This window comes from Vulpes vulpes, chromosome 13 (genome assembly GCF_048418805.1).
Source record: "Vulpes vulpes isolate BD-2025 chromosome 13, VulVul3, whole genome shotgun sequence".
Lineage (NCBI taxonomy): Eukaryota > Metazoa > Chordata > Mammalia > Carnivora > Canidae > Vulpes > Vulpes vulpes.
In genome coordinates this window covers 129,403,448-129,429,792 of record NC_132792.1, presented here as the reverse complement: position 1 = coordinate 129,429,792, position 26,345 = coordinate 129,403,448, and the positions used below count along the sequence as shown (strand labels likewise).

At 37.1% G+C, this 26,345-nt stretch overlaps 1 protein-coding gene across 3 annotated transcripts in view; it reads right to left on the bottom strand.

Annotated features, from left to right (window-relative positions):
• POU2F1 (POU class 2 homeobox 1) overlaps nucleotides 1-26,345 on the bottom strand; it is a 175,299-nt gene that overhangs the window by 13,087 nt on the left and 135,867 nt on the right. For all 3 annotated transcript variants that reach the window (XM_026003366.2, XM_072732919.1, XM_026003367.2), the window contains 8 exons: nucleotides 23,563-23,751; nucleotides 21,986-22,112; nucleotides 20,445-20,539; nucleotides 13,984-14,157; nucleotides 8,391-8,532; nucleotides 7,100-7,245; nucleotides 5,841-6,020; nucleotides 3,916-4,021 (listed from right to left, as the gene is read on the bottom strand). In XM_026003366.2, coding sequence (XP_025859151.1) covers nucleotides 3,916-4,021; nucleotides 5,841-6,020; nucleotides 7,100-7,245; nucleotides 8,391-8,532; nucleotides 13,984-14,157; nucleotides 20,445-20,539; nucleotides 21,986-22,112; nucleotides 23,563-23,751 — 1,159 coding nt within the window. The remainder of the gene's footprint in view (nucleotides 1-3,915; nucleotides 4,022-5,840; nucleotides 6,021-7,099; nucleotides 7,246-8,390; nucleotides 8,533-13,983; nucleotides 14,158-20,444; nucleotides 20,540-21,985; nucleotides 22,113-23,562; nucleotides 23,752-26,345) is intronic.

Below are 26,345 nucleotides of genomic sequence, written 5' to 3'. Positions count from 1 at the left end.
TAGCTATGAAGAGTAAAATAATTATGACACAATAGAAAATCCTGACATATATCACCTTAATAAAATTATCAAAGTCAATACCACCAGTAGTGGGACTACTCAACAGCATGTGTCTGTATCATGCACAAAGGAGGACTGAACATCACTTCTGTTGTCTTCTTGCCCAAAGTACATAATCTGAATCTAATCATGAGGAAATGTCAGACAAAACATCTACATAATAAACAGCTATATTCCTCAAAAAGTCAACATCCTAAAATACAAAGACTCATATTGTCCCCAATTTAATAAGACTAAAGAGACAACAGCAACTAAATGCAATGCATGATTTAAGATTTTTTTCTATGAAACATTATTGGCACAGCCGGTAAAATATGAATGTGAACTGTTTACTAGATATTAGTACTGAGTCAATGTTAATCTTCTGTTTTTGATAACTGTATTCGGGCTATATGAGGTAATTTCTTTTCTTTCTTTTTTTTTTTTTTTTAGAAAATACACAATGAGGCAGTTGGGAATCAAGTAGCATGTCCACAACTTGCTCTTAAAACAGTTCAGAAAGGGGCACCTGGGTGGCTCACTCAGTTAAGCGGCTGCCTTCAGCCCAGAAAGAGAAACAGAAAGAGGAAAAGTAGAGAAAAAGCAAATAGTAAGATTTTCCCATTTGGAGAATGGGAAGAAATGTGGGATTTCTCTGAACTATTCTTCTAACTTTTCTATAAATCTGAAATTACATAAAAATAAAGCATTTAAGGGGATTCCTGGGTGGCTCAGTGGTTTAGCGCCTGCTTTTGGCCCAGGGCATGATCCTGGAATCCTGGGATTGAGTCCCACATTGGGCTCCCTGCATGGAGCCTGCTTCTCCCTCTGCCTGTGTCTCTGCCTCTGCCTCTCTCTCTCTCTCTCTCTGTGTCTCTTATGAATAAATAAAACAAAACAAAAAAAAAGAAAGAAAATTTAAGACAAATATATATGTACAAAGGTCCTCATTATAGCATCATTTATAATAGTGAAAACTTTATTCCTTTAATAATTAGTTACTGGGTATCTTACATTCTAGGTAGTGTGCTAAAGACAAAGGAAACGGTATTGAACAAGCAAGACCAGTTTTGTGATTTAGAAACTGAGGGGTTTCTCAGGAGGCAAGATTTGCAGGACTCAAACTAGATAAGCTAGTCATTCTAAGTAGACTTGAATTATGATGGCTCTACACAGAAATGTTTATAAAATTCTGATACAGCCATTAAATACAATAAGGGAAAATCAAAAGTAGTAATGTAAAAACTGTAAGGGAATGATACTTATTGTAAGACAGAAAAACTAGGACAAAGAAACACTATTAGAATTGTGTGTGTGTGTGTGTGCGTGCATGATTTAAAGGCAAAATTAAAATAGCTCATTGTGATTATTTTTCCTATTTTAGTTTCCTATAATGTTCTACTGTTTTAAGAAGCAAAGAAGAAATTCATCCTAAAAAAAGTTACCAACACTTCTATTGTTATTGTTTATATATTTATTTATATTTATTTTTTAAGTAGGCTCCATGCTGGGCTTGAACTCATGACCCTGGTATCAAGACCTGAGCTGAGTTCAAGAGTTGTATGCTTAACTGACTAAGCTATCCAGGCGCCCCAATTACCAACATTTCAGAAAATAGGTTTTTTTTGAAGACTTTATTTGACATAAAGAGAGAGAGAGAGCACATGCACAAGCAGGAGGAGAAACAGAGGGAGAGGTAGAAGCAGGCTCCCCTCATTTGAGCAGGGAGCCTGATGTGGGTCTCCATCCCAGGACCCTGGAATCATGACCCTGAGCTATAGGCAGATGCCCAACCTGACTGAGCCACCCAGGTGCCCCTCAGAAAATGGTTCTAACTAAATCCACATAAGTGGGCTAATTAAATGAGTTCAGGAAAATGTCATCAGTCAGTTAGGATCATGAAAAACTGAGAGAAAAATTTTAAGCTAGTTTTGAGTACGTGTGTCTCCTAAAAATTAACTTCTGTTTCAGATTTTTTCCACATTTTTAGAAAATCTACAAAGCTACCTATTCTACTAAGTTCTATTTGAACCATTAGGAACAGTTTTGTGGAAAATGGTTACCTTTAAGCCTAATGTAATACAACTTATAATTTGTTGGGAAGGTAAAGTTCAGTTCATAATTTAACAGACGATGGCAGCCACGGTAGATGTTGAGTTCCTCAAAGGTGGGAATTTGACATTCCTACTGCCTAAAACAAAGCAACCAATCATCCACAGTTTGCTTACTAAGCTGAAGTGCTGAATACTATATACTCTGAAACATGGGTTTTTTTTTTTTTTTTTTTTGGAAACATGGGGTTCTTAACTTGCAATGTCTACTCCTAAGGCATCCAAAATGGCCCTGGTGAGGTGGGGACTGATGGGAGTCGTTATTTATGAACCTCCTTACATTTTACTAAAAATAATGAGTATATCTATTTTGTGAGGGGAAAGTTTAAAGCTTTCATCAAATTTTCTTTTCTTTTTTAAAAGATTTTATTTATTCATTTATTTATTTGAGAGAGAGAAAGAAGCCTGAGAGAGATCATGAGCAGCAGGAAGGGGAAGAAGGAGAAGCAGGACCCTGGGATCACGGCCTGAGTGAAAAGCAGACGTTTAACGGACTGAGCCACTCAGGCGCCTCTCTCATCAAATTTTCAAGGAGCTCTAAGACCCAAAAGAGGTCAAGAAGTACTATTCTATGGGCGCCTGGGTGGCTCAGTCAGTTAAGCTTGATCTCGGCTCAGGTCTTGATCTCAGGGTCTTGAGTTCAAGCCCTCCTCTGGGCTCCACCTTAAGCCTATTTAAAAAAAAAAGTGCTACAACAAATAAATAAACAAAATTATGAGATTTCCTAATGACTTAGAAATTTAATAACCATTTAATAGAAATTTAATAAAAGCCATTCAATTAGATCACAGAACCAAAGAAGTACTATAACAAACTTAAAACATGAGTGAAGACAATCAAATTCCTTAACTCCAGGTTAAATTCAAGTTTCATTGTGAAATATCACAAATCTCTTTGAGAGTTTACTAGCACATAATCAAGCTAGTGAATAATTACAGAATGCCTTATGCATCATATATCACTAAAAAACTTCTGATGACAACACTGAGCTATTTTAAATGTACTTGGGAAATGTGCTATTTTAAAGGAGGCCAAAGGAAAAAAAAATTATTCATTTTATAGTAAATGTCAGGCACTAGACCCTGAGATTGCAAAAAGAATATTTAGATCTTTTAAGAAGTGCAAAGTCTATTGGAAAAGACAAAAGCATAAAAATATAATTATTTATAATACAAGCAGGTAGAAATGAACAGTTTCTGGGAAAGCTAAAGAGTATTTCTAGAAAGAACTGATACTTAAGCTGGAACAGTTTCATTGCTATCAGAAAGAAGTGCAGGTTGGGATAACATTTTAGGCAGTGAAGATGTTTACAAAGGCATGGATGGAATCTTCCTGTGTGTTGAGGGTGGAAAGGAGAAAAGACTAGCGGAAGATAAGATCCAGACTAGAAATAACCTTCTATGAATTGATGATGAATTTGGATGCTTTCCTGAATACAAAAAGCTGCAGCAACTGAAGGTTTTTACGAAGAGGAGTTACTTAAAAAAAAGTTGGGAGTTTTGAAAGGTATTTCTGGGAACAGTGTAGAAAATAAGAGTAACATGGGAAAGAACAGATAAGAAAATCTTAATGTGAAAGTATTCTTTCTAACAAAATTAATTATGCCTGTTTTTTTGGACTTCAGGTTTTTATATATGACTTTTTTAAAAAAGCAATATGTATTTCTAGTTAGAGCCTTAATTTGCAGTTTAATTCACAATTCTCAGAGAGACCTGTCACGGGCCTACAGTTTGCTCGCCAGCTGCACAGCCTTGACGTTGCTTACCTGTAACAGAGAGGTTGGTCACCGCAGCGCTGGTCAGCGGGAGAACTGGATTGACAGTGAGGGTAGTTGCTGCGCTGCTCGGCACAAGGCTTGGCGTGGTTGCCACCTAGAGGTCCGAAATGAAAATACGCAAAAGTATTTTTAAAAATAAAAAATTTACATCAATATTGAAGACATATTTTGCCTATAAAAAAATTTAAAATTCCAGATACAGGGTGGCCCAGGTGGCTCAGCAGTTTAGCACCGCCTTCAGCCCAGGGCCTGATCCTGGGGACCCAGGATCGAGTCCCACGTCGGGCTCCCTGCATGGAGCCTGCTTCTCCCTCTGCCTGTGTCTCTGCCTCTCTCTCTCTGTCTCTAATGAATAAATAAATAAAATCTTAAAAAAAATAAAATTCTAGATACAACAGGATTATAAGGGCCTCAGAGGAAATAATTTCATAATCATTTTTTGATCTTGGAATTGAGAAAATAGACCTATGTTTAAAGGCGGCTATTAGAAGATGGTTTTTCATGGATAAGAGAAACAGCTTTGCCCAAGGTTTTAAAAAGAAATACTCCAAGTAAGTAAGGAATATTATGCTGATTATCAACTTAATCTACAAAAGAAAATTATTCAATAGGATCAGAGCATCAAGGATTTTGGATTGCTTTTAATTTTGGTCTGTCTTGTTTTTGTTTTGGTTTTGATTTTAATGAAAAGATATAATGGAAAGAATGTGAAGCAAAATTTTAAAAAGATGACAGTTTCTTTTTGAAATAAAGTATTTCTACAGTTTTATAAGAAACACTGTCTTTTAGTACAAATAAATACAAAACACAAAACAGAACTGTATCTAAAGACTGTCTTTTTCATAACTACTATGTCATAAACTTCAAGATTAAAGCCCAACCATTCAACAACCACAGCCTTCTCTTAACAACTAGTATGCATTCTTAATGATGACTTCAGTTTAAAAAGCATCCAGTACAGAATGATATTCAAATATAATAAAAACAAATTAACAAGGAAAGATCAGAAATGCAAACTCAATCCTGTCATCTGTGGAAGCCTGCCTGGAAATACAGAGTCACATCTGCCGTCATCCTTAAGATAAAGGGAGTACCTGAGCACTGCATGTCCCTTTAGTCTAGAATACTATTCCAAAGCAATTGGTGGAAGTTACTCAATGAGGTAATCAATGAAAAGCCCCATACATGTTTGGAAGTGAAGATGTGAGATGGTTGTTTTCATACAAGTTCAGAGCTAAAGGCTATCTGGGGAATTTACTGTCACTTCCTCATGTAAGCTTAATAAACTGGGCTTTAAAACCCAATAGGAATATGGGAGAGCCTGGGTGGCTTAGTCGGTCAATCATCTAACCCTTGATTTTGGCTCCATGATCTTAGGGCTGTGAGATGGAGCCCTATGTTGGCTCCACGCTGAGGGGGTGGGGGTGGGGGGAGTCTGCTTGAGGGGAGTCTGCTTGAGATTCTTTCCCTCTCCCTCGCTCCCTCTCTAAAAAAACAACAAAACAAAAACTCCAAAACCCAACATGAATAAAAAGCAACTAAAGATTTTTTTTTAGGGAACTGGAATCTAGCAAATCTGTTCCCACAGTTAGAGTAACCTAATAAACTAAACTACATCAAAGAAGAGAAAAATGGAGCCATCATGAAATAGGAAAGAATTAAAATTGTTCACTTAAAAAATCAGTTAAGTTCTTGGCTTAATGATAACATGAGATTTAGTTACTTTGATAACATTTAAAATAAAAATCTAAAAAAAAAAAATCTATATATACTTATTCAACATGAATGTGTATATATATACGTGTGTGTGTATATATATATATGTATATATATATGTATATATATACACACAATAAATTACTATCATGAAATAAATTAATTTCATAGATCATCCCCTATTTTTTTATCCTTACCAGTGAGGTTGGACTAGGGAAAATTGCTTTGATAGGTGAGCTGCTGGTCCCACCACTGCTTGGTGGGTTGATTCTTTTTTCTTTCTGGCGGCGGTTACAAAACCAAACACGTATCACTTCCTTTTCCATACTGAGCTGATCAGCAATCATGGTGATCTCTTCCGAGGTAGGCTTTTGATTCTAAAGGGGAAAAAGAAAAATCATCTTGTGGAATAACTTTTAATTTTTTTTTAATTAAAAAAATTTTGGGGGGGATAACTTTTTAAACCTACTGGCGTAAATAAACAAATGGGAAGGGACAAATCAGAGAATGAAGTTGCAATATATATGATCATTTTGGCTTACTTTAAACAAAGAACTTCTATAGATAAACATTCTAATGAACATATATTTATTAAACTTATTCATTTAACTAAGAACAAGTTATCCTTGAATATGCATTTTTTTATCTTAAGGGCTATTAATCTTGACTAAAATTAATAATCAATACAACTGTATATATTAGTAGGAATTTAGGAGATTTTTCAGTGCTTCACACACATGCTTTCAACAGGATCCATGAGGTAGGCAGTAAGCCCATGGGGCAGAAAAGGCAAGTGTTTTACAGATAAAGGGACTTTAGCATAAGAAATCAAGTGACTTGACCAATCACAGTTAATAAAAGTGGTAGAACGGGTAAAGATTCCTGATTCAATGTTCCTTCCACTATGCTTAACCCTTTTTTAAACTAGAAGTCAAAATTGTATTGGAAGCTCTAACTGTGTTATTCCATGATGCAATTAACAAACAGGAGGCCAAATACCTGTTAGAACTAACTTGAACTACTGAGATCCAAGGCCTGTAGTGGTCTAGTCCCAAATGACTATTCTAGGCAAACAGGCTAGAATTTGTTAAACCAAACTGTTTTGTGAGTCGCTGGCTCTACCTCATGGTTTTCCCTCTCTGGATGCCTTTGGTTGTGCATTTTCTCTGCTTCCAGTGCTTCCCTGCCACTTCTCCCAGCCTGGTCCTATGTATCCCAGGGGAGCTGCTGCTTCTGTCACCCTGGTGCTCACATGGATGTGAGCCTGGACTCTCCTCAACCCGGAAGTATTCTGGTTCTGTTTCCAATGTTCAGTAAGTTCAGCAACTGGTTTGTCTCTTGTTCTATACTATGTTATAAGCATCTTTAAGGACTGAGGCAAGTAAGTCCATCTTTTATCATGTACAGCACCTAGTATCACACAAACAATCACATGTACATGAAGAACTTTATTAACCTCCAAGAAACTCTTCTCTAAGGCCACACGGATGTTGGTCTCTATGCTGGTGCGTTTCTTCCTCCTACGGTTCAAGCCTTCCATTCCTAGCCCTGGAGAATTCAGGGCACTTGGGCTGGAGAGACCTGAATCAGATGAGAGGTTCTCTGTAAGAAAGAAGAAAACACAGAAACCAAGTTAGTGGAGCACAATTCATGCATATAATACACAATAATAAAACTGACCAAAATATGTTAAGCTAAAAGCAAGCATGGAAGGGTTTTCATAACCTACATTAAAACGTCATTCACTACCATATCTTTCTGAATTCTTTAAGGCTTAAACAAGGTTCTGTTATTTAATAGACCAATGACCCTGGTCATGTCATAGACATCTTTGAGTTTCTTTACACACTATGTAAAATGAGATGTTCTCACCAGTAGAACTCAGTAAGATTATAGACGCTAAGTCCTCATTCAGAGCTATGGATGCAGACCATCCAAAGGTGGGCATTACAGATTCGTCTTTTCCAAAGACCTGACTTTTGTTCACATTTACAAGAACTATAGTCTAGGAGATCTCCATGGCTCCTTACAGTTCTCACATAGCCTGTTGATTCTGTGACTCAAAATTCAAATTTTCCAAAAGGAAATCTCAGTACAAAGTACCTAAGTTAAAGCTAGCAGCTCAACTTTTTACGTATGAAATATATGGTCATTTTTAATTACAAAAGCAGAAAATATCAGAAATAAGTTTATGAGGGCAGCCCCGGTGGTACAGCGGTTTAGCGCCGCCTGCAGCTCAAGGTGTGATCCTGGAGACCCAGGATGGAGTCCCACATCAGGCTCCCTGCATGGAGCTTGCTTCTCCCTCTGCCTGTGTCTCTGCTCCAATCTGTGTGTGTGTGTGTGTGTGTGTGTGTGTGTGTGTGTCTCATGAATAAATAAATCTTTTTTTTTTTTTTAAAGAAGAAGTTCATGATAATTCATCAAGGAAGAATCTATAAATTTGTTTTTCAAGTGTATCTAAATATATAGGACTTATCTTCTTCCCTCAACTATTCCTAACCCTGGCTCAAATACAAGAAATATGCCAAGGCTAAAAATTCTTGCTCATTGTGTACGTTGTAATTATTACATTTAAGTGAATTTGTTCTCTAATTTATAGTCATAATTTACATTAATCCTCTCAACATCAGTGTGGTTCAATGTTCTGAAGTACCAATAATGTAACAGGAAACATAAATCTAAGTGTAAACAATTCTCCTGTAAAATTCCACTGGTCACTTCCTGTGTCTTACATATTTACTCACCTGCGTCATTTAGCCACTTCTCCAAAAGTGGCTTTAGCTTGCACATGTTCTTAAAGCTGAGGTTCAAGGCTTCAAAGCGAGAGATGGTAGTTTGGCTGAAGTCATTTCCATATAGTTTACCCATAGCGAGCCCAACATCACCCTGCACAGTAATACAGAACAGGAGGGGGAGAGGAAGAGAGAAGAGATTTATCTTACTAATGTCCAAAGTCTTCATTCTAGGATGCTGCTCCAATAACTGTTCTAAAGACTAAACAATCATTCCATTTATTGGGTCCCACAAAAGCATCCAACCTTAAACTGAGCACAGCATTCAATGAGGACTGTTAGACCTTGATTATTACAAAATTCTTAACTCCCATATTCTCTGCATTTTCAGTCTCTTCTTGTTACCTCATGTAACAATCAAGATATCAAGAATTTCTAAGTTTAAAAAGATAATACTAATATTCTAACAAGCCCACAATGATTTAAATAATCTTTAAGGGACAACTGGGTGGCTCAGCAGTTGAGTGTCTGCCTTCAGCTCAGGACATGGAGTTCTGGGAATGAGTCCCACATTGGGTTCCTGCATGGAACCTGCTTCTCCTCCCTCTGCTTATGTCTCTGCCTCTCTCTGTGTCTCTCATGAATAAATAAATAAAAATCTTTAAAATAATAATAATAATAATAATAAAATAAATACATAATCCTTAAAATCAGTTATCTGTATCACCTACAGGGTTAATAGATATAACTGTTTAGATAAAACTTCAGTATTTCTGAATTAGCCAAACTTTCTTATTATAAATCACTTTAAAATTCAGAAGTAATGCCCCACTCTCCCTGCACTCCCCCTACCCGCCTCCCATAAAATATTTCTGGAAGCAGTGAAAAAAATCTATTTTCCACCCTTAGTTTGGATTTCAAAGTTGGTTACAAAAACACATATCCTAAAAGACTACTTTTGTAACTATTATAGAGACAGAAATTCACAGTAGAGAGGTTTGACCCACTTAGTTAAACCTTCATAGGCACTGGAAACTTGGTAACCTTATAGCAATAGAACAATGATCCCCTGAATATATTACAAAAGATGTCTTTCTTTATAAGCCTATAACCTTTGAAATGTATACAGTGCTTTTCTTCTAGCTGAATCTCTCGTTAAATCTGGAAAAAGCCATATCTTAATAGTTATTTTATATACGGGTAATAAAAACACATGGAGTTTAAATGATTCATGCTCTCGTTTCAGCTAGTTTGGTGGCGGGGCAGAAAGGCAACATTTCTAGTCCTAAGTACTACACAGCCAATTCTACCATGCAACAGCCAATTCCCAACAACTGTGGCAACACTTATTTTGAATTGGGATTATTTTAGTCCTTTGACTCCCCCCACCCCTGCCCAACCATATTTTGGAAAACACATTGTTTATTAGCACCTGCATTAGGTTGTAGTTGAGGAAAGGAAAAAACATTTTTTAAGAAACTTCCATTTTCTTACTGGTGTGCAACTCTGATAAAAAGTTTAATAGAGAGTTATAAATTTAAATGTTTAAATTATATGATAAAATGAGGTTTAGAGAATATCAGGACTTCAATTGGTGTCTCTATTTAAACTCAATTCCTTATGTCAAAGTCTTTCTGGAAGAAAAAAAAAGGGAAGAGTCATGCCATCTTTCAAGTGCTCAGTAGCCACATGTGGAGAGTGGCTATTGTACTGCTTAGCACAAATACAGAACATTCCCAGCATCACAGAAAGTTTCACCGACAGCTCTGGATACACAATCTCTAAGAACAGAAATGGACTGCTTATTGATTTCCTTCCAATTACAGTAAAACTGAAAGAACCAGGATAGTGTGAATGGGGCATAATGCTATCCATGATATTTATATATAAATGTATCTGTAGATAAAGATTTATCTATATTGATATCTCTATATATTTATTTAATCTTACTTCATTTAATCAACAAATATTTACCAAGTGCCTAGTATATTCAGGCATTAAACATGCTTTGTTTGTCACATATATTCATGTCTTGGTCACTTTATTTCTTTAGATTATTATCTTCCAGAAAGCTGGGCCAACTAAACCTTGCAATTCTTTAAGACCTGCTGTAGTAGTCAGGTGAAAATAAATGTCTTCTGACATTGTATCTGCATAATTTGCTAAGAATTTCTGAAAAACTTCTTTCTACAAAAAGTAACAATATTGGTAAGTACACAAAAATAACACATCAAAAATCATATCATTATAAAAATAAACAATGCCTTAAAATGGTGGCTAGACATAAAGCCATGCCATCAACTCATGACAACTATGACAGATCCATGTGAGATTTATTTTCTTAAAGGATTTTATCATTTGACACACAGAGAGAGGCAGGCAGAGAGAGGAGAAGCAGATTTCCTGCTGAGCAGGGAGCCTGATATAGAACTCGATTCCAGGACCCTGGGATCATGACCTGAGCTGAAGACAAATGCTTAACCAAATGAGCCACCCAGGTGCACCCCCCTTGCGAAATTTATAATATAATTTTACTTCATATTTAAATTTTTAAGAAAGACTTGAGAGAGAGATCGAGTAAACAAGCAGGGGGGGCGGGAAGAGGAGGGGAGAGTGAGAGAATCCTAAGCAGATTCTGTGCTGAGCATAGAGCTCAACATGAGGCTCGGTCTCATGATCCTGAGATCATGACCCAAGGCAAAAACAAGCTGACACTTAACTGTGCCACCCATATGCCCCTAAATTATTTAAATGAATAAAAAGGAACAGGCCCCTCAGTTAATATACTAATTCTCATTAATTTGATATATGCTCAGTTTGGTGCTCTTGTTACTACCATCCTGAGTTCTTCCTCACAAAAGTAAATGTTTTAAGTAGTTGTGTCCTACATCATCTGAACTATATAATATCTCTGATATGTTTTTCTCTGATAAGATTTTATTTACTTATTTGACACACACAGAGAGAGAGAGAGAGAGAAGGAGGAGGGGCAGAGATAGAGAGACAAGCAGACTGAGTGGGGAACCTAACGCAGGGCTGGATCCCAGGATCCTGAGACCATGACCTGAGTCGAAGTCAGACACTTAACTGACTGAGCCACCCAGGAAGCCCCTGATATTTTTTAACAGGAAAAAAGGAACAAAGATTGGGATTAGGAAATAATGAATATATCACATATGACAAAAGTGTTATACAATGGTATTCCTCCCAATTATAGAGAGACATTTATAGCAATCTTTTAAGCAACTAAATAATTAGAAAATTACTGTTTAGAGGGCACCTGGGTGGTTCAGTCAGTTAAGCATTTGCCTTCAGCTCAGGTCATGATCCCAGGGGGTCCTGGGCTGGAGGCCTGTGTCAGGCTCCCTGCTCAGTTGGAAGTCTGCTTCTCCCTCTCCCTCTCCCCTTTGCTCATGCTCTCTCTTGCTTTCTCTCTCTCACATAAATAAAATCTTTAAAAAAACAACAACAACAAGAGAAACACTGTTTAAAATATCTAATAACATGTATATTTACTCAGAGAATAGAGATTTTTGTTTGTTTAAACTAATAACTTGAATGTCCAATTTCCTCTGTGTGTTTATATAAACCAACAGGATACAAAGCAACCTTTGAATAGCTAACTGGGGTATGTGACTTAAAAATAAAAGTTGATTTTCCCATCCTCCATCAGTAATATATGGTTTAATCCACGTAGTTAAATTTTACAAAATGTTGTCTCTGGTATGTCAGTCTTTCTGGGGGAAAAAAAAAAAAAAAAGGAAGAATCGTGCCAAATAATAGGATAAAAACCAAAAGCACCAGACCATAAGGATGCTCCTTTACATATAAGAAAGAGAAATATGTTGGGTCAAACGCCACAGAAAGGGTAAACATTATTTGGGTAAAAGTTAAAGATTTTTAAAAGCCTTAATATACTTGGCATATCACTGAGGCAACAATCTCTTAGGGAACCTAAGAGTATGTTGTGCTAATAGCCTAAAAGCTGAAGCAGTGCTCGATATGCTAACCTTATACTTAGCAGTTAAGCATTCAAGCTTAACTCACTCCTATCAAACTAGTTGTATCTTCAGCTTTCTTTTTTAAAAACAAGCCAAAGGGCAGCCCGGGTGGCTCAGCGGCTTAGCGGTTTACCGCCGCCTTCAGCCCAGGGTGTGATCCTGGAGACCCAGGATCGAGTCCCACGTTGGGCTCCCTGCATGGAGCTTGCTTCTCCCTCTGCCTGTGTCTCTGCCTCTCTCTCCTTCCTTCTCTGTGTCTCTCATGAATAAATAAAAAAATAAAACCTTTAAAAAATAAAATAAAAACAAGCCAGACTGTTGAGATGTTTCAAAAGTACTAAACTCTTTTGAATTGTAATTTGTTTCTTCACAACTGAAATTCCTCATTTTCTCTAAAATTATATCTACTTAAAAAATCATTTCATGTTCCTAATATGTATGTAATTAGTTCTCCTGAGCAGAGGAATATAAGGAATAAAAGTCTGTTCTTAAAAACACCAGAAAATTAAGATATCATCTTTGGTTTTTGATCTACCATGGTAGAATCATTATTTTACTTTCAACTGAAAATAATTCAGATAGTGTTTCAGTAGTGGCTTAATCTTCAAACAGGAATTATATTCTTTCCTGATTTTTTTTCCTGATTCCATAAGAATATCCACTCCAATCTATACTTCAGTAACTGTTTTTCATCTAATGATCTCATATCATTTTACATGAATGTATGTATGTCTCCATTGGCCCCCCTTCTCTCCTCAAAATCTGTTTTTAAACAAGTCTTTCAAACTTTTTCCCTTTCAGTTACTATAAAAGACCCTGCAATCTTACAAACAAAGCACTAAGGTCTAGAGCCAGATGTTCTACAAATAAAATCCTAACTGTAGTTACAGTAGCCCCAAACACAATCTTTTAAACTCTGACCATTTATTGGTCTAATTATGATTTCAGAGGCCTGTGTTCTGAGAGAAATCTTAAAGGTTTTAACCAAACATTAAATCATAACTTTGTAATTGAATATATGACTAGCAGTCTAAATTTGTAAGTGCAGAAAATGGCTAAGAACAAATTGAAGTCTAAAACTAAATGACAGGGATGCCTGGGTGGCTCAGCGGTTGAGTGTCTGCCTTTAGCTCAGGGCGTGATCCTGGAGTTCTAGGATCAAGTCCCACATCGGGCTCCCTGCATGGAGCCCGCTTCTCCCTCTGCCTATGTCTCTGCCTCTCTGTCTCTCATGAATAAATAAATAAAATTTAAAAAAATAAAATAAAACTAAGTGACAGTGGCACCTGAATGGCTCAGTGGGTTAAGTAACCGCCTTCAGCTCAGGTCATGGTCCCCAGGTTCTGGGATTGAGTCCAGCATCAGAAGACTCTTCTCAACGGGGAGCCTGCTTCTCCCTCTGCCTCTCTCCCTGCTCACTCACTCTCTACCTCAAATAAATAAACTCTTTATTTTAAATAAATAATAAATAATACATACATACATACGAAGGGACAGCAAGGCCGAGGAACATACTGTGCCTCAGAAGCCTCTATGGACCTAGAAAGCACAGATCTGGACACAGTCAAGGAGGGAGATCCAAGTGAAGGGTGGGGTCATCCTACCTGAGTGAATCCAAGTTTGATTCGTCTTTGTTTGAAGGTCTTGGCAAATTGCTCAAGCTCCTCAAGGTCACTGGGCTCCTCCAAGCTGGGAGTATCAATTCGCTTTGGTGTGGACTGGCTCTGTGGAAGTGTCTGAATTGGGGTTGCTGCTATTGTGCGTGTTGGGGTTGCTGGCTGTTGCAAAGAACAGAAGGAGAAGAACAAGCATACAAAGTGATACTTAAGTTTATCATGGAATGTGTCACAAGTGAAGAACTTAAGGAAGCAGCTCTATTCATGAATAACTATGAAGACCATGTAACATTGTAGAAGGTACAACAAAATGCTCAGCCAGAAAAGCAGAGTGTGAAATTGTGTGTACTATAATTACAGTTAAGGTTAAACATATAAGTCCATGAAGAAGTAAGTACTGAAAAATGAAACCTCTTATATTTGGGTTTTCAAATATATGTATGCATAAAATATGTGTGTTCAGAACATACATAATAAATTACTCTATTTTAAAGAATCTATTTCATAAATAGACCCCTTAATCTGTAAGTAAGTTTCTAAACAGCAGTGACCATATCTATCTTGTTTATCACTACCATACCTCCAACTTGTGACACTATATTATAAAAAGAGTAAGATTAAAACGATTTTAAGGGAAAAGCAAATTTAAACAAGTTACTAGCTTCCTTTTTGTGTATTTCTTCCCATAGACCTACATTCCTTTCCTTTTTTTATCCTGTTTTTGATTTGTTGCACTGTTTAATCTGTAAATGTTTCTTTCACAAGTTAGAAGTAATTTCCAAATTTTCAATAACAGCATACACCTCACAGATCAGAGTAACTTTTATGATATGATTAAGACATTGGAAGGGATCATACAGCACAAAATCAAAATGGTAAACTTTGTTTTTACTCAGGTATGACTGACATACAAAACAGCTGTATATATTTAATGTGTACATCTTGATGAGTCTGAAGATAGTATACATTCACGAATATATATTGTCACCATACACAATGCCCTAAACTTACTCATTACCTCTAGCAAGTCCATCCCTCCCTTGGATCTACATTCTTTTTTTTTTTTTTTTAAAGATTTATTTACATTCTTAAGTTTAATTACAGTACATATAATTTTTTTACTCTGCTTCACAATTCTCACTTTCAAAGGCTGAGGCAATATTATTGTTAATTAATTTAATAATTTCTTCATTGCTAAACACTTTTTCATTTATGTTCTCACTAACATAGTTAACACCATAATGAAAAACTTTGTGCACGGGGTAATTTACCCCACCATCGTAATTAGTTCTTTGAGATAAATTCACAAGTGATTTTCTGCAACTGGATAAAGGGTACACCATAAACAGTTGCATGGCTTTTGATACACATCATGTTGGTTCTCACTATAAAATGCTAGTTTCTTCCACATGATTATGTTAGCAGTTCTTAAAAATGTTTTGCTAATTGAGGGAGTATATGGTACTTGACTATTGCCTTGATTTGTATTTCTCTTATTACTCAAAGTAAAATTTTTCTGTGCCCATTATTACTTGTATTTCTTTATCAATTGATTTATATCCACAACCCATCTATATATTAATCATCTCCTTATCCTCATCCTTATTGAGCTCATCAGATGTTAGAGATTAAGCCTTTGTCTGTTTTATTAGTACAGATTTCCCAATCTGCTTTTTCTCCTTTTATTTTTCAGCATACGTAAGTTTTAAATTGTCATTTGGGTTATTTTTCTTTTCCTTTCTAATACCTTGTTGCTTCAAATCTGAGAAAGCTTTTATTTATTCCTAACTCAGATAAAATTCCTTTTAATAGACTGCTAGCTTCCTCTTACATATTTTTAAATATTTATTTAAATCTATCTGAGATTTATTTGGGGACATGAAGGTATACTCTTTCTTTTTCTTTTAAAGAAACTATTAAATTTCCTTATTACACAAAGACAAGGCTACTCTGTTTTATTCACAAGCCCTGAGTAGAACCTGCCCTTGCCAGTATTCATTAGGAGAAGGTGTTGCCCTGACTGCAAAAACAGTTGCAGAGTTGACCCTTCCTGTGACCAGCAGCTCAGGTGAGAGATTATAAACCAGGGTTACAGATAAAGTCTGTGGCTGTGAATTTTCTTGTCATTTAAATGCATCATACACCCCAAACTTTGAGCTGGATAGTAATATGCTTTTTCCAGCTGAACCAAATGGCCCAGAAAACTACACAACAGACACGTCATAGGCCTACAAATGGAGTAGGCTCCTTTCTATCATCCTGCTTCAATGAAGACAACCAAGTCCATCTCTATTAGATGTTGTAGATCACTCACACTGAGTGATTTTCAACCTGACCATTCTGGAGGAGCCAAAAGTAGCACCAACCATACTAAAATCCTATGCAGTTGTACATTTCCTGGTGTGACTGGTGGATAGGTAGAAGTGTGTCTCAATTCTCTGTTACTTCATCTCCAGGCTTGACATAGCCCCGTTCTCAAATAATAAAGGACTAAAAATAGTTTGAGTACCTTCAGGTGGAGTGGTTACAGATAAGTTATCCCTGAGGCTGGACTGGGCAAGATCTAGAAGTAGTCGAGTAGAGTTCACTGAGCAGGAGTCAGGATAAAGCTACAACAGCCCTGCCACTGTGCCCAGAGCACAGAGGCCAAGAAGGAATTGCTGGTACGGGCTTTTTTCAAAACTCCAACCTGACTTTTATATGCAGCATATTCACAATTAAATGCAAATTTAAAAGTGTACAGTTTAATGTTCTATATAAAGTGTACAACTGTATATAGTCATGAACTGCTATGACAATTACAACACAGAACATTTCTATCCCTTACAAAAGTTTCTTTGTGCTCTTCGCTACCAATCTCCACCCTTAGCCCCCAGCCCCTGGCAGTACTGATACGATTTCTATCTCTATAGTTCTATCTTCTAAAACACCATACACATTGAATCATATGGTATTCAGACCTTTTATGTTTAGCTTCTTTCACTTAACATAATGCTTCCAAAATTTAAACATGCTGGTGAATGTTTCAGAAGTATTTATATCGCTGAGTAGTATTCCATCCTATGGATATGGCAAAAATCATGTTACTTATTCACCAACTGATGGACATTTAGATTATTTCCGGTCTGGGTGATGATGAATAAAACTGCTTTGAACATTTATATACAGGTGTGTGGACATATGCTTCCATTTCTAGGAGGAGAACTGCTGGGTCATAACGTACGTGCATATTTAATTTTATAAGAAACTGCCGGGCAGCCTGGGTGGCTCAGTGGTTTAGCACCACCTTCGGCCAAGGGTGTGATCTTGGAGACCTGGGATCAAGTCCCACGTCAGGCTCCCTACATGGAGCCTGCTTCTCCCTCTGCCTGTGTCTCTGCCTCTCTCTGTGTCTCTCATGAATAAATAAATAAAATCTTTAAAAAAAAAGAAAATAAATGAAATGAAACTGCCAAACTGTTTTCCAAAGTGTTTGCACCAACTTACAACCCCACTAATGATATATAAAAGAGCCCAGTTGCTTTACACTTGGTATTGTCAGAGTCTTTTTAATTTTGCTCTTTCTAGTGGATGTGTAGTGCTATTTCATTTGCATTTCCCTGATGACTAATGATTTTGAGCATTATTTTGGTATGTTTACTGGGCTTTGCATATCTTTTTTGGTTAAATACTTTCAAACATTTTGCACATACCCACCCTTTTTTTTTTTTTTAAGATTTTATTTATTTATTCACGAGAGACACAGAAAGAGAGAGAGAGAGGCAGAGACACAGGCAGAGGGAGAAGCAGGCTCCATGCAGGGAGCCCGACGTGGGACTCGATCCTGGGTCCCCAGGATTAGGCCCTGGGGTGAAGGCGGTGTTAAACCGCTGAGCCACCCGGGCTGCCCCCCGCCCTTTTATTTTTTTTTTTTTAAATCAAGTTGTCTTATTATTGAGTTGTGTGAATTCATTATAAAATCTGAACAGTCTTTTATCAGATATAAATTTGAAGAATATTCTCTTCCATTCTGTGCCTTTTAGTATTTAAATTTTTTTTTAATTTTTATAAAATTAAATTTATTAATTTTTCTTTTATGATTAGGCTTTTCATGTCTTTTTTTTAAGATTTTATTTATTTATTCATGAGACACACACAGAGAGAGAGAGAGAGAGAGAGAGGCACAGACATAGGGAGAAAGTAGGCTCCACGCAGGAAGCCTGACATGGGACTCGATCCCGGGTCTCCAGGATCACACCCTAGGCTGAAAGCGGCACTAAACCGCTGAGCCACCCGGGCTGCCCTGTGTTCTATTTTTTTTTAAAGGATTTATTTTATAGTGAGAATGCAGGTATGTGAGAGACAGAGGAAAGGGAGAAGGAGAGAAGCAGATTCCCTGCTGACTGTGAAGACCAATATGGGGTTTGACCCATGACCCCGAGATCATGACCTGAGTTGAAATCAAGAGTCAAACTGAAAATCAAGAGTCAGACACTTAACTGACTGACCCACCCAGGCACCCCCTTTTGGGTCCTATTTAAGAAATCATTACTTTGGGGCACCTGGGTGGCTCAGTTAAGTATCTGCGTTTGGCTCAGGTCATGATCCTGGGTTCCTGGGATCAAGTCCCATGCTGGGCTCCCTGGTCAGTGGAGAATCTGCTTCTTCTCTCTCCCTTTGTCCCGCCCTACCGCTTGTGCTCTCTCTTTTTCTCAAATAAATAAAATTTTTTAAAAACCATTTTATTTCCAAGGAAACAGATTTTTCCCAAGTTTTCTTCTGGAAGGTTAGGTCCATAACCTATTTCAAATTAATCATTGTAAATTGCATAAAATAAAATCAAGATTCTTTTTTTTTTTCCCTTGCTGATGGATAACCAAAGACTTTCCTTTTCTCACTGAAATCCTTTGGCTCCTTTGTGGAAAATCAGTTGGCCATAGATGTACAGGTCTACTTAACCTTCTTTCTGTTTCATTTCTATCCATGCACCATTATCATGCTATCTGCATTACTGTAGCTTGATAACAGTTCTTGACATGAGGTAATCTTTCAATATTTTTATTTTCAAAATTGTTTTGATCATTCTATGTCCTCTACAATTCCATATAAATGTTAGAAAGACCATGCAAATTTCTATTTAAAAAAGCCTGTTGTATTGACTGGAATTGTGTTGAATTTATAGATCAATTTGGAAAAGAATTCACATTTTAACAACTTAAGTCTTCTGATTCATGAACATATTATATCTCTCCATTTAATTTCAACTCAGCAATATTTTGCAGTTTTCAATGTTAATTAAGTCTTACAAATGTTTTAAATTTATCCGTAAGTACTATAAATATTTTTCCTCTTAATTTAAACTTCCAAACAAAAAGAAAAAAAACAAAAAATTTCCAAACAATCATAGTTAATACTGATTATAAGAATATAATCCTACATTCTTGCTAAATTCACTTATTAATTCCAGTAGCTTTTTGTAGACTCCTTAAGATTGTGTACATAGATGATCATGTCCTCTACTAAATAAGACAGGTTTACATCTTCCTTTCTAATCTATATGTCCTTTATTTCTTTTTCTTGTCTTATTGCTAGGACCTATAGTACAATGCTGAATAAAAGTGGTAACAGCGGACATCCTTGCCTTATTCCTGATCTTAATGGGAAAGTATGATGTAGGGTTTTTTTTTGTTTGTAGATGTCTTTACTAGGTTTGAAAACTATTCCTATTAGCAAGAATTTTTATCTTAAACAGATGTTGAATTTTGTCAAATCTGGTAATGTGCTAATGATAACTTCCAAGATTATAGATAAAGAGAATCAGAGCTGGAAGAGGGATTTAGGATCAGTCAGTTCAAACATCTAATTTACAGAAGAAGAAATGACGGTCCACAGAGGTGAAATGACATGCTCAAAGTCATAGCTGGTTAAGAAATAAACTAGATCTAAAGCTCAAATCTTAAGATACCTAGACATATACATTTTATATAATTAAACTCTAGTAGAAATGAGCTAAAGCAACATCTTGAAGTTGAGAGGAAAGAAAATAGAGATATCAGAGCTTCTTTGCAATTTCTGAGACAGGACAAAGGACAATGATGTGTTTCAACTAAGGCACTAGGTTTCTAGTGCAAGTGGTAATCTCTACTGCCAACTACAGGGAGGGGTTGAAGAAGACTAGAAGATGTCAAATAGTCAGAACCCATTACTCATTTGCCATTAACAAAGTTATTCTTTATAAACATAAAAGAAAACAGGAACTCCTTGAAGATTTTCAAAGACTACGTCAATTTGGTAGCATTGCTTTACAAGCTGATGAGTTTTGCTTTGAATTTTTGATCAGTTTGTGAAAACTATCTGGATAACTTTTAGTAGAGTATTATGGGGTTTCGCTGTTTTTAATTTAATAAAGTTCAAGAATCCCTCAAAACACCAGGGCAAGAGAAAGCAACCCTTAATGGAAGAAAACTGACCTGGGAGGTGAGGGTGATGCTTGGCTGCGACTGTAGGAGGTTGGCTTGGCTTTGCTGAGGTAGTTGCGTTAAAAGATTTTGCGCTTGCAGGAGTCCTGTAAAACATAAACGTGTCATATCAGAAACAATGAAGATTATTGTGAACATACGGCAAAATAAAATATAAGAAAGTAAAATGAAAATCTCCTACTGATCTCTTGATAACCTTATCAATCTTAAAATTTTTAATGTCTTATTTGCCTTAAATTCAAACTTGTTAAATATGACTTGAGTAGGAAGAATTGGACATCAAACTAAAATTGATGTTTATGTGTTTGATAACCTGTCTGATGACCCTTCTGACTGGCCAATCCTTTACATTAGTAAGGAATAGATGAAAATGAAGAAATATTCTAAATGGAAGCAGCTTGAAACTCAAAAAAGAGCTCATCTTACCCCAGAATCCATTAGAAACTGCCAGTATATGTTGGACCAGAGAACCGTCTGGTTCATGAAAGGAGCAGACTATCTATTAAGTGGAACAGATATTTACACAATCAAAGATTTTGGAGGGCAGCCCGGGTGGCTCAGCGGTTTAGCGCCGCCTTCAGCCCAGGGTGTGATCCTGGAGACCCGGGATCAAGTCCCACGTCAAGCTCCCTGCATGGAGCCTGCTTCTCCCTCTGCCTGTGTCTCTGCCTCTCTCTCTCTCTCTCTGTGTCTCTCATGAATAAATAAATAAAATCTTAAAAAAAAATATTTTGGAATTAATCATTAAGAGGAAGGCTAAAGGACAGAAACAATGCGGACTTGGTAGAGATGCACTTTCCCTTGGGAGAAAGCCTCGCTACCCTGTCACTCTCCACACTGATTCCATTAACCAACTACAAATATGACTGATCTTAACTGATACAGAAATGACACGACAATATTTACCACTAAAAAATCTGCAACTTCTAATATAATACTCTTCTCACACTTTAAAAGAAAATATATGATTGTTAGAAGCATATGATTTTAATGCTCAGCCCACATTTTTTAATACATTCCCAAGAAAAACTATCAAAATACCAGAAGTAATTTATGTTGAAGGATTTCATTTAGACTTTTGGCCAAACTCTTGGTCCCCCCTAGTGATTAAACAGATGAAAGACAGTAAAAGACGACTTCAACATGTGGTGTGCATGACCAAAAAGTATATTTTTCTTAACATGAATACCGAGGTTATTTATTTATTTTCAAGATTTTATTATTTATTTGAGAGAGAGAGAGAGAGAGAGAGCGTGCACACACAAATCGGGGGGAGAAGGAGAGAGACCAGAAAACTCCCCGCTGAGCAGAGAGCCCGATGCAGGACTGGATCCCAGGACCCCAGGATTGTCATCTGAGCCAAAGGCAGATGCTTAACAGACTGAACCACCCAGGTGCCCCTGAATATTGAGTTTAAAGTAAATGAAATGAAAATATTGTGCTGATAGACAGAATGACAGCAGCGGATGTATGGTTCCTTAAGTGGTAGCCCTATGCAGTGCTATGCTAAGGGTTGCTGGGGAGGAGCTCACCCTGTTGGCCCTGGGGCGTCTGTGAGATGATAAACTGCGCTGGCTGCAAGTTGGTGGTTGGATGCACCAACACAAACTGCTGCAGGTTGAGATTCTGCTGCTGAAGCTGCTGCAGTTGCTGCAGATCCTAGAAAACCAGAATTAAAACACAGATTGGAGATCCTGAAACAAAAACTCCCTGAATCATAAGGTTCCCAGATTATGAACTGTGTCACCCACATAAAAAAGAGTTAGTAGTTTACATCCTTCCATTCTTGGGAACTGGGTGTGCTCAGAGTATGTTCACAAAGCATGGGAGGAAACCTGGGACCACCCCAAGGATTTACGATTCTTGTGGATATCTGCTGCATCATAACTTAGGCCAAACCTAATTTCCAATAGTTATTTCCAATTTCCTCAGAACAAATGATTACGGTTGAGTGTTCTAACATGTAAAGACCAAGATGGGCTTTAAAATCAAGTGAGAAAAGAATATGTTGAGTATCTGAATATTCAACTGATCTTTCTCAAAGTAAAAATCGAGAGCACTATGTCTGAATTTGCATCAATAAATTAAAATATCTATAATGATTCATTAAATCTGACACAAGTATGAGAAATCAGTGTAAAAATACCTAAAAATAGCTATCCATATAAAAATCCAATCCATAGTGTATTAAACTTGCTCATCTTGGTTTTAGCATTTTATAATTTTCAATTTGCTTTCATGCACATTATCTTATTAGAATAATGTCACCATAGGGTCTCAAATCTTACACACTAAAAACATGTATTTGGTGATGAAGAAAGTACCCCAAACTAAACATTATCTTGATAAAACCTGTATATAATGGTCATAAGGATTAGTGATATCTATTCTTTACTCATATAGTTAACTGGCTCTTTTTTCACATCTAATCAAACTCTAGCTACAACACAAATCCACTTCTGAGTCTTCTCTAGGGGGATAAAGACCCTCGTCTAGCACTAGACTCATAAGAATTCTTTGTATGACTTACTGATATAACACTTGTACTTTTTCCTCTCCTTGAAATAAAGGATTTCATTTACCTTTCTTCCTTGGTAGTACTGTCTATGCCTCTTAGATAACTTTTTATTATCTCTCGATTCCTTGCCCTAAAATGTGAAAACTGAAACCAAACAACATTCTAATACAGTTCTGCCGGAGTTAACCACTCTGTAGCAGAAAGATGATGTGCCATCTCTCACACACACAAGTGTCAACATTCACTGCAGAGCACATGAAAGAACCCATGCCTGCCATAATTAGCTAATTAAAATAAATACAGTAATCCTCTGCTTCAGAAATATGCCAACTAATTATTCAAGAATTGTCACTTAATATAAACAGTTATTCAAATAATCAGTTATGTGTTTATAATATCAACTCAAATAAGCAAACAAACATATTACTTCTAGTTCAGTGGTAAGGAAGGCTACCACATAGTTGACTGATCTAGAGCTTTCCAGGCCTTGAAGGACCTACATGAACAATCAGAAAGTGAATTTTATACTAAAGAAAACCTGTCGTTTTTTTTCTCAACTTCCTGCTCCAGCCCCAGGAGCTACTCACTCACCTGTGCGATCTGGATGGGCTGAGACAGGGGGATCTGCGTCATGGGCGTGGCGGCGGAGGCTGAGATGGTGGCACCAGCAGCGCTGTGCTGCTGGCTAGCGGAATGCTGCTGTACTGCAGCAGCCAGCAGCTGGGCCTGGGCCTGGGCCTGCTGTAGCAGTAACTGCTGCTGGGCTGGCGTCAAAGTAAGCTAAACAAAATGAGAACAAACAATCTGAAAGGTTTGAAGGAGAAGGGGCCCTGATGCAAGCCAATTTACTTTGTGTAGGTAACTCAAGTGGTGTAAAACCTTGGCTACCCAACTTCACACGGTTACCATGACACTAAAACATTCATCAGCAATCAAGCTACCATTACTAGCAGAACATTTAAATGAAAATGGTGTTCCTCACTCTGGACTTAAACAATCATTCAAGCTTGTCCAGGGCCCTGGGGTTCAGGCAAAAAAAGTAATTAACTAGTAAGCAAGGAAAAAAAGAATCAATGCTGACAGGATATGAAAAGAAATTTACACCAAACAGAACATCAAGTGATTAGTCAGATGAATGAGGAACAAGGATGCTGGGTCTGACCACGGAAAGAACTGATAAGGCCCAGCTGCTTGCCATTAGCATGAATCTCTGCCATATTCCATCATTTCTATTATGCCCTAAGATATGACTAAAGAATATGAGCTCCATTTGTTTCTTTTCCAAGTCTCCCTACAGCCCTCCCCAACCCAGTCTTTTCTGTTATTGAAAAGCACTGGGTCTCTGCAACTTCACATCCCCTTCCTAACACATTATCTCGGTGAAACAGGTGGTGACAGCCGCTCTCTTTACATGCAAATGAATCCTAATGCCCAGGTTTAATAGAAGCTCCAGCCACAAGAACCTGGAATCCCAAGTGTCTCTTACTATTGTAGACACTAATCACCCCAAACAAACCCAAACTGTAAAACAGGAAATGTATTTAGAGCAGATTTAAACTTGCTTTCATAATGCAACTTATTTCAAACACAAAGTAGTGTATTTTGCCTTCCTTTCGGTGGCATATTCTAATCAGACAAGAAAGAACCCTAGAATATCTTTTTATTTTTAAAAGTTTTTTTTTTTTTTAATAATCTCTACCCCCAACATGGGGTTTGAACTCATGACCCTGAGATCAAGATTCACATGCTCTTCTGACTGAGCCAGCCAGGTACCCCACCTTGGAATATATTCTTAAGTGCATTCACTTAGTGGTACAACCCTCCTAAAAGGGTCCAATACAATTTGCATATTAGAGTCAAAAGAATCAAAATCAAACCATTCAAAAACTTAATATATATCAAGTATATTTGCTTATAAATATTTTATATAATACACAAATATATCAATCTCTATTTAAGGAATTTTTATTTTAAAATTTTATTTTATTTAAATTCAATTATAATTAACATATAATCTATTATTAGTTTCAGAGGAACAGTTTAGTGATTCATCAGTTACATATCACACCCAGTGCTCATTATATCACATGCCCTTCTTAATGCCCATCACCCTATTACCCCAGCCCCCCACCTACCTCCCCTCCAACAACCCTCAGTTTGTTTCCTAAGGTTAAGAGACTCTTACAGTTTGTCTCTATTGAGGGGATTTCTAAAAACAGTTTTGCAACATGTCTTCTTTTTTTTTTAAAGATTTTATTTATTTACTCATGAGAGACACAGAGAGAGAAGCAGAGACACAGGAAGAGGGAGAAGCAGGCTCCTCACAGGGAGCCTGATGTGGGACTCCATCTCTGCACTGGGATCATGCCCTGAGCCACCCAGGTGTCCCAGTTTTGCAACATTTCTTAAAAGAGCTTTTCCACTACCAAGACATACTTAACAAAAAAAAAAAAAAAAAAGGAAAAAAAGAAAAAATTGTGTGGGCTGATGTGATATGAATTGAACAATAACAACTCTTACCTCTCTCCTAGCCTGTCCACCCACAAAGTAACAGACAAATGTTCAACACTGGAAAAATATTTTTGGAGTCTTGGGCAGCCCGGGTGGCTCACCGGTTTAGCGCCGCCTTCAGCCCAGGGTGTGATCCTGGAGACCGGGGATGGAGGCCCATGTCGGGCTCCCTGCATGGAGCCTGCTTCTCCCTCTGCCTTGTCTCTGTCTCTCCCTCCCTCCCTCTCTCTCTCTCTCTGTCTCTCATGAATAAATAATAAAATGAAATCTTTTAAAATATATATATATTTTTGAAATCTTAAAACAAAGAAAGCTGAAAAGTTAAAAACTTAATATATTCATGAGAAGGCTAATATATTACCAATAAAAGTAAATGACATTTATTGATGGTTACGTGCCAAGCACTGTTCTTTGAGTTTCACAAATATTGGGACTCTTCACCTTTGAATAATATGAGATGCATCTTACATGGAGAACATCCTCATCTAACTGAAAGAAAAATGAGGCATAGGGAGACAAGTAGATTAGCCAGACAGCAAACTGCAGAGCCAGGGCAGGAGACCAGAGGTTTCATCTGAGAACATTACACCGTGACTTTAAAGAAAATGTTTTTCTTTTGTAGTACTGGTCTGTTCTTTAACTTCTACTCTGCAGCAATATCAGAACTCCAAACTAACCACTATAATTTCATCAATGTAATGGTCTCAGTTACAGGATGACTTCACTGGCATGATGAAGCAACGGTTGAAACATGAGTTTATTTTTTTTTTAATTTTTTATTTATTTATGATAGTCACAGAGAGAGAGAGAGAGAGAGGCAGAGACACAGGCAGAGAGGGAGAAGCAAGCTCCGTGCACCAAGA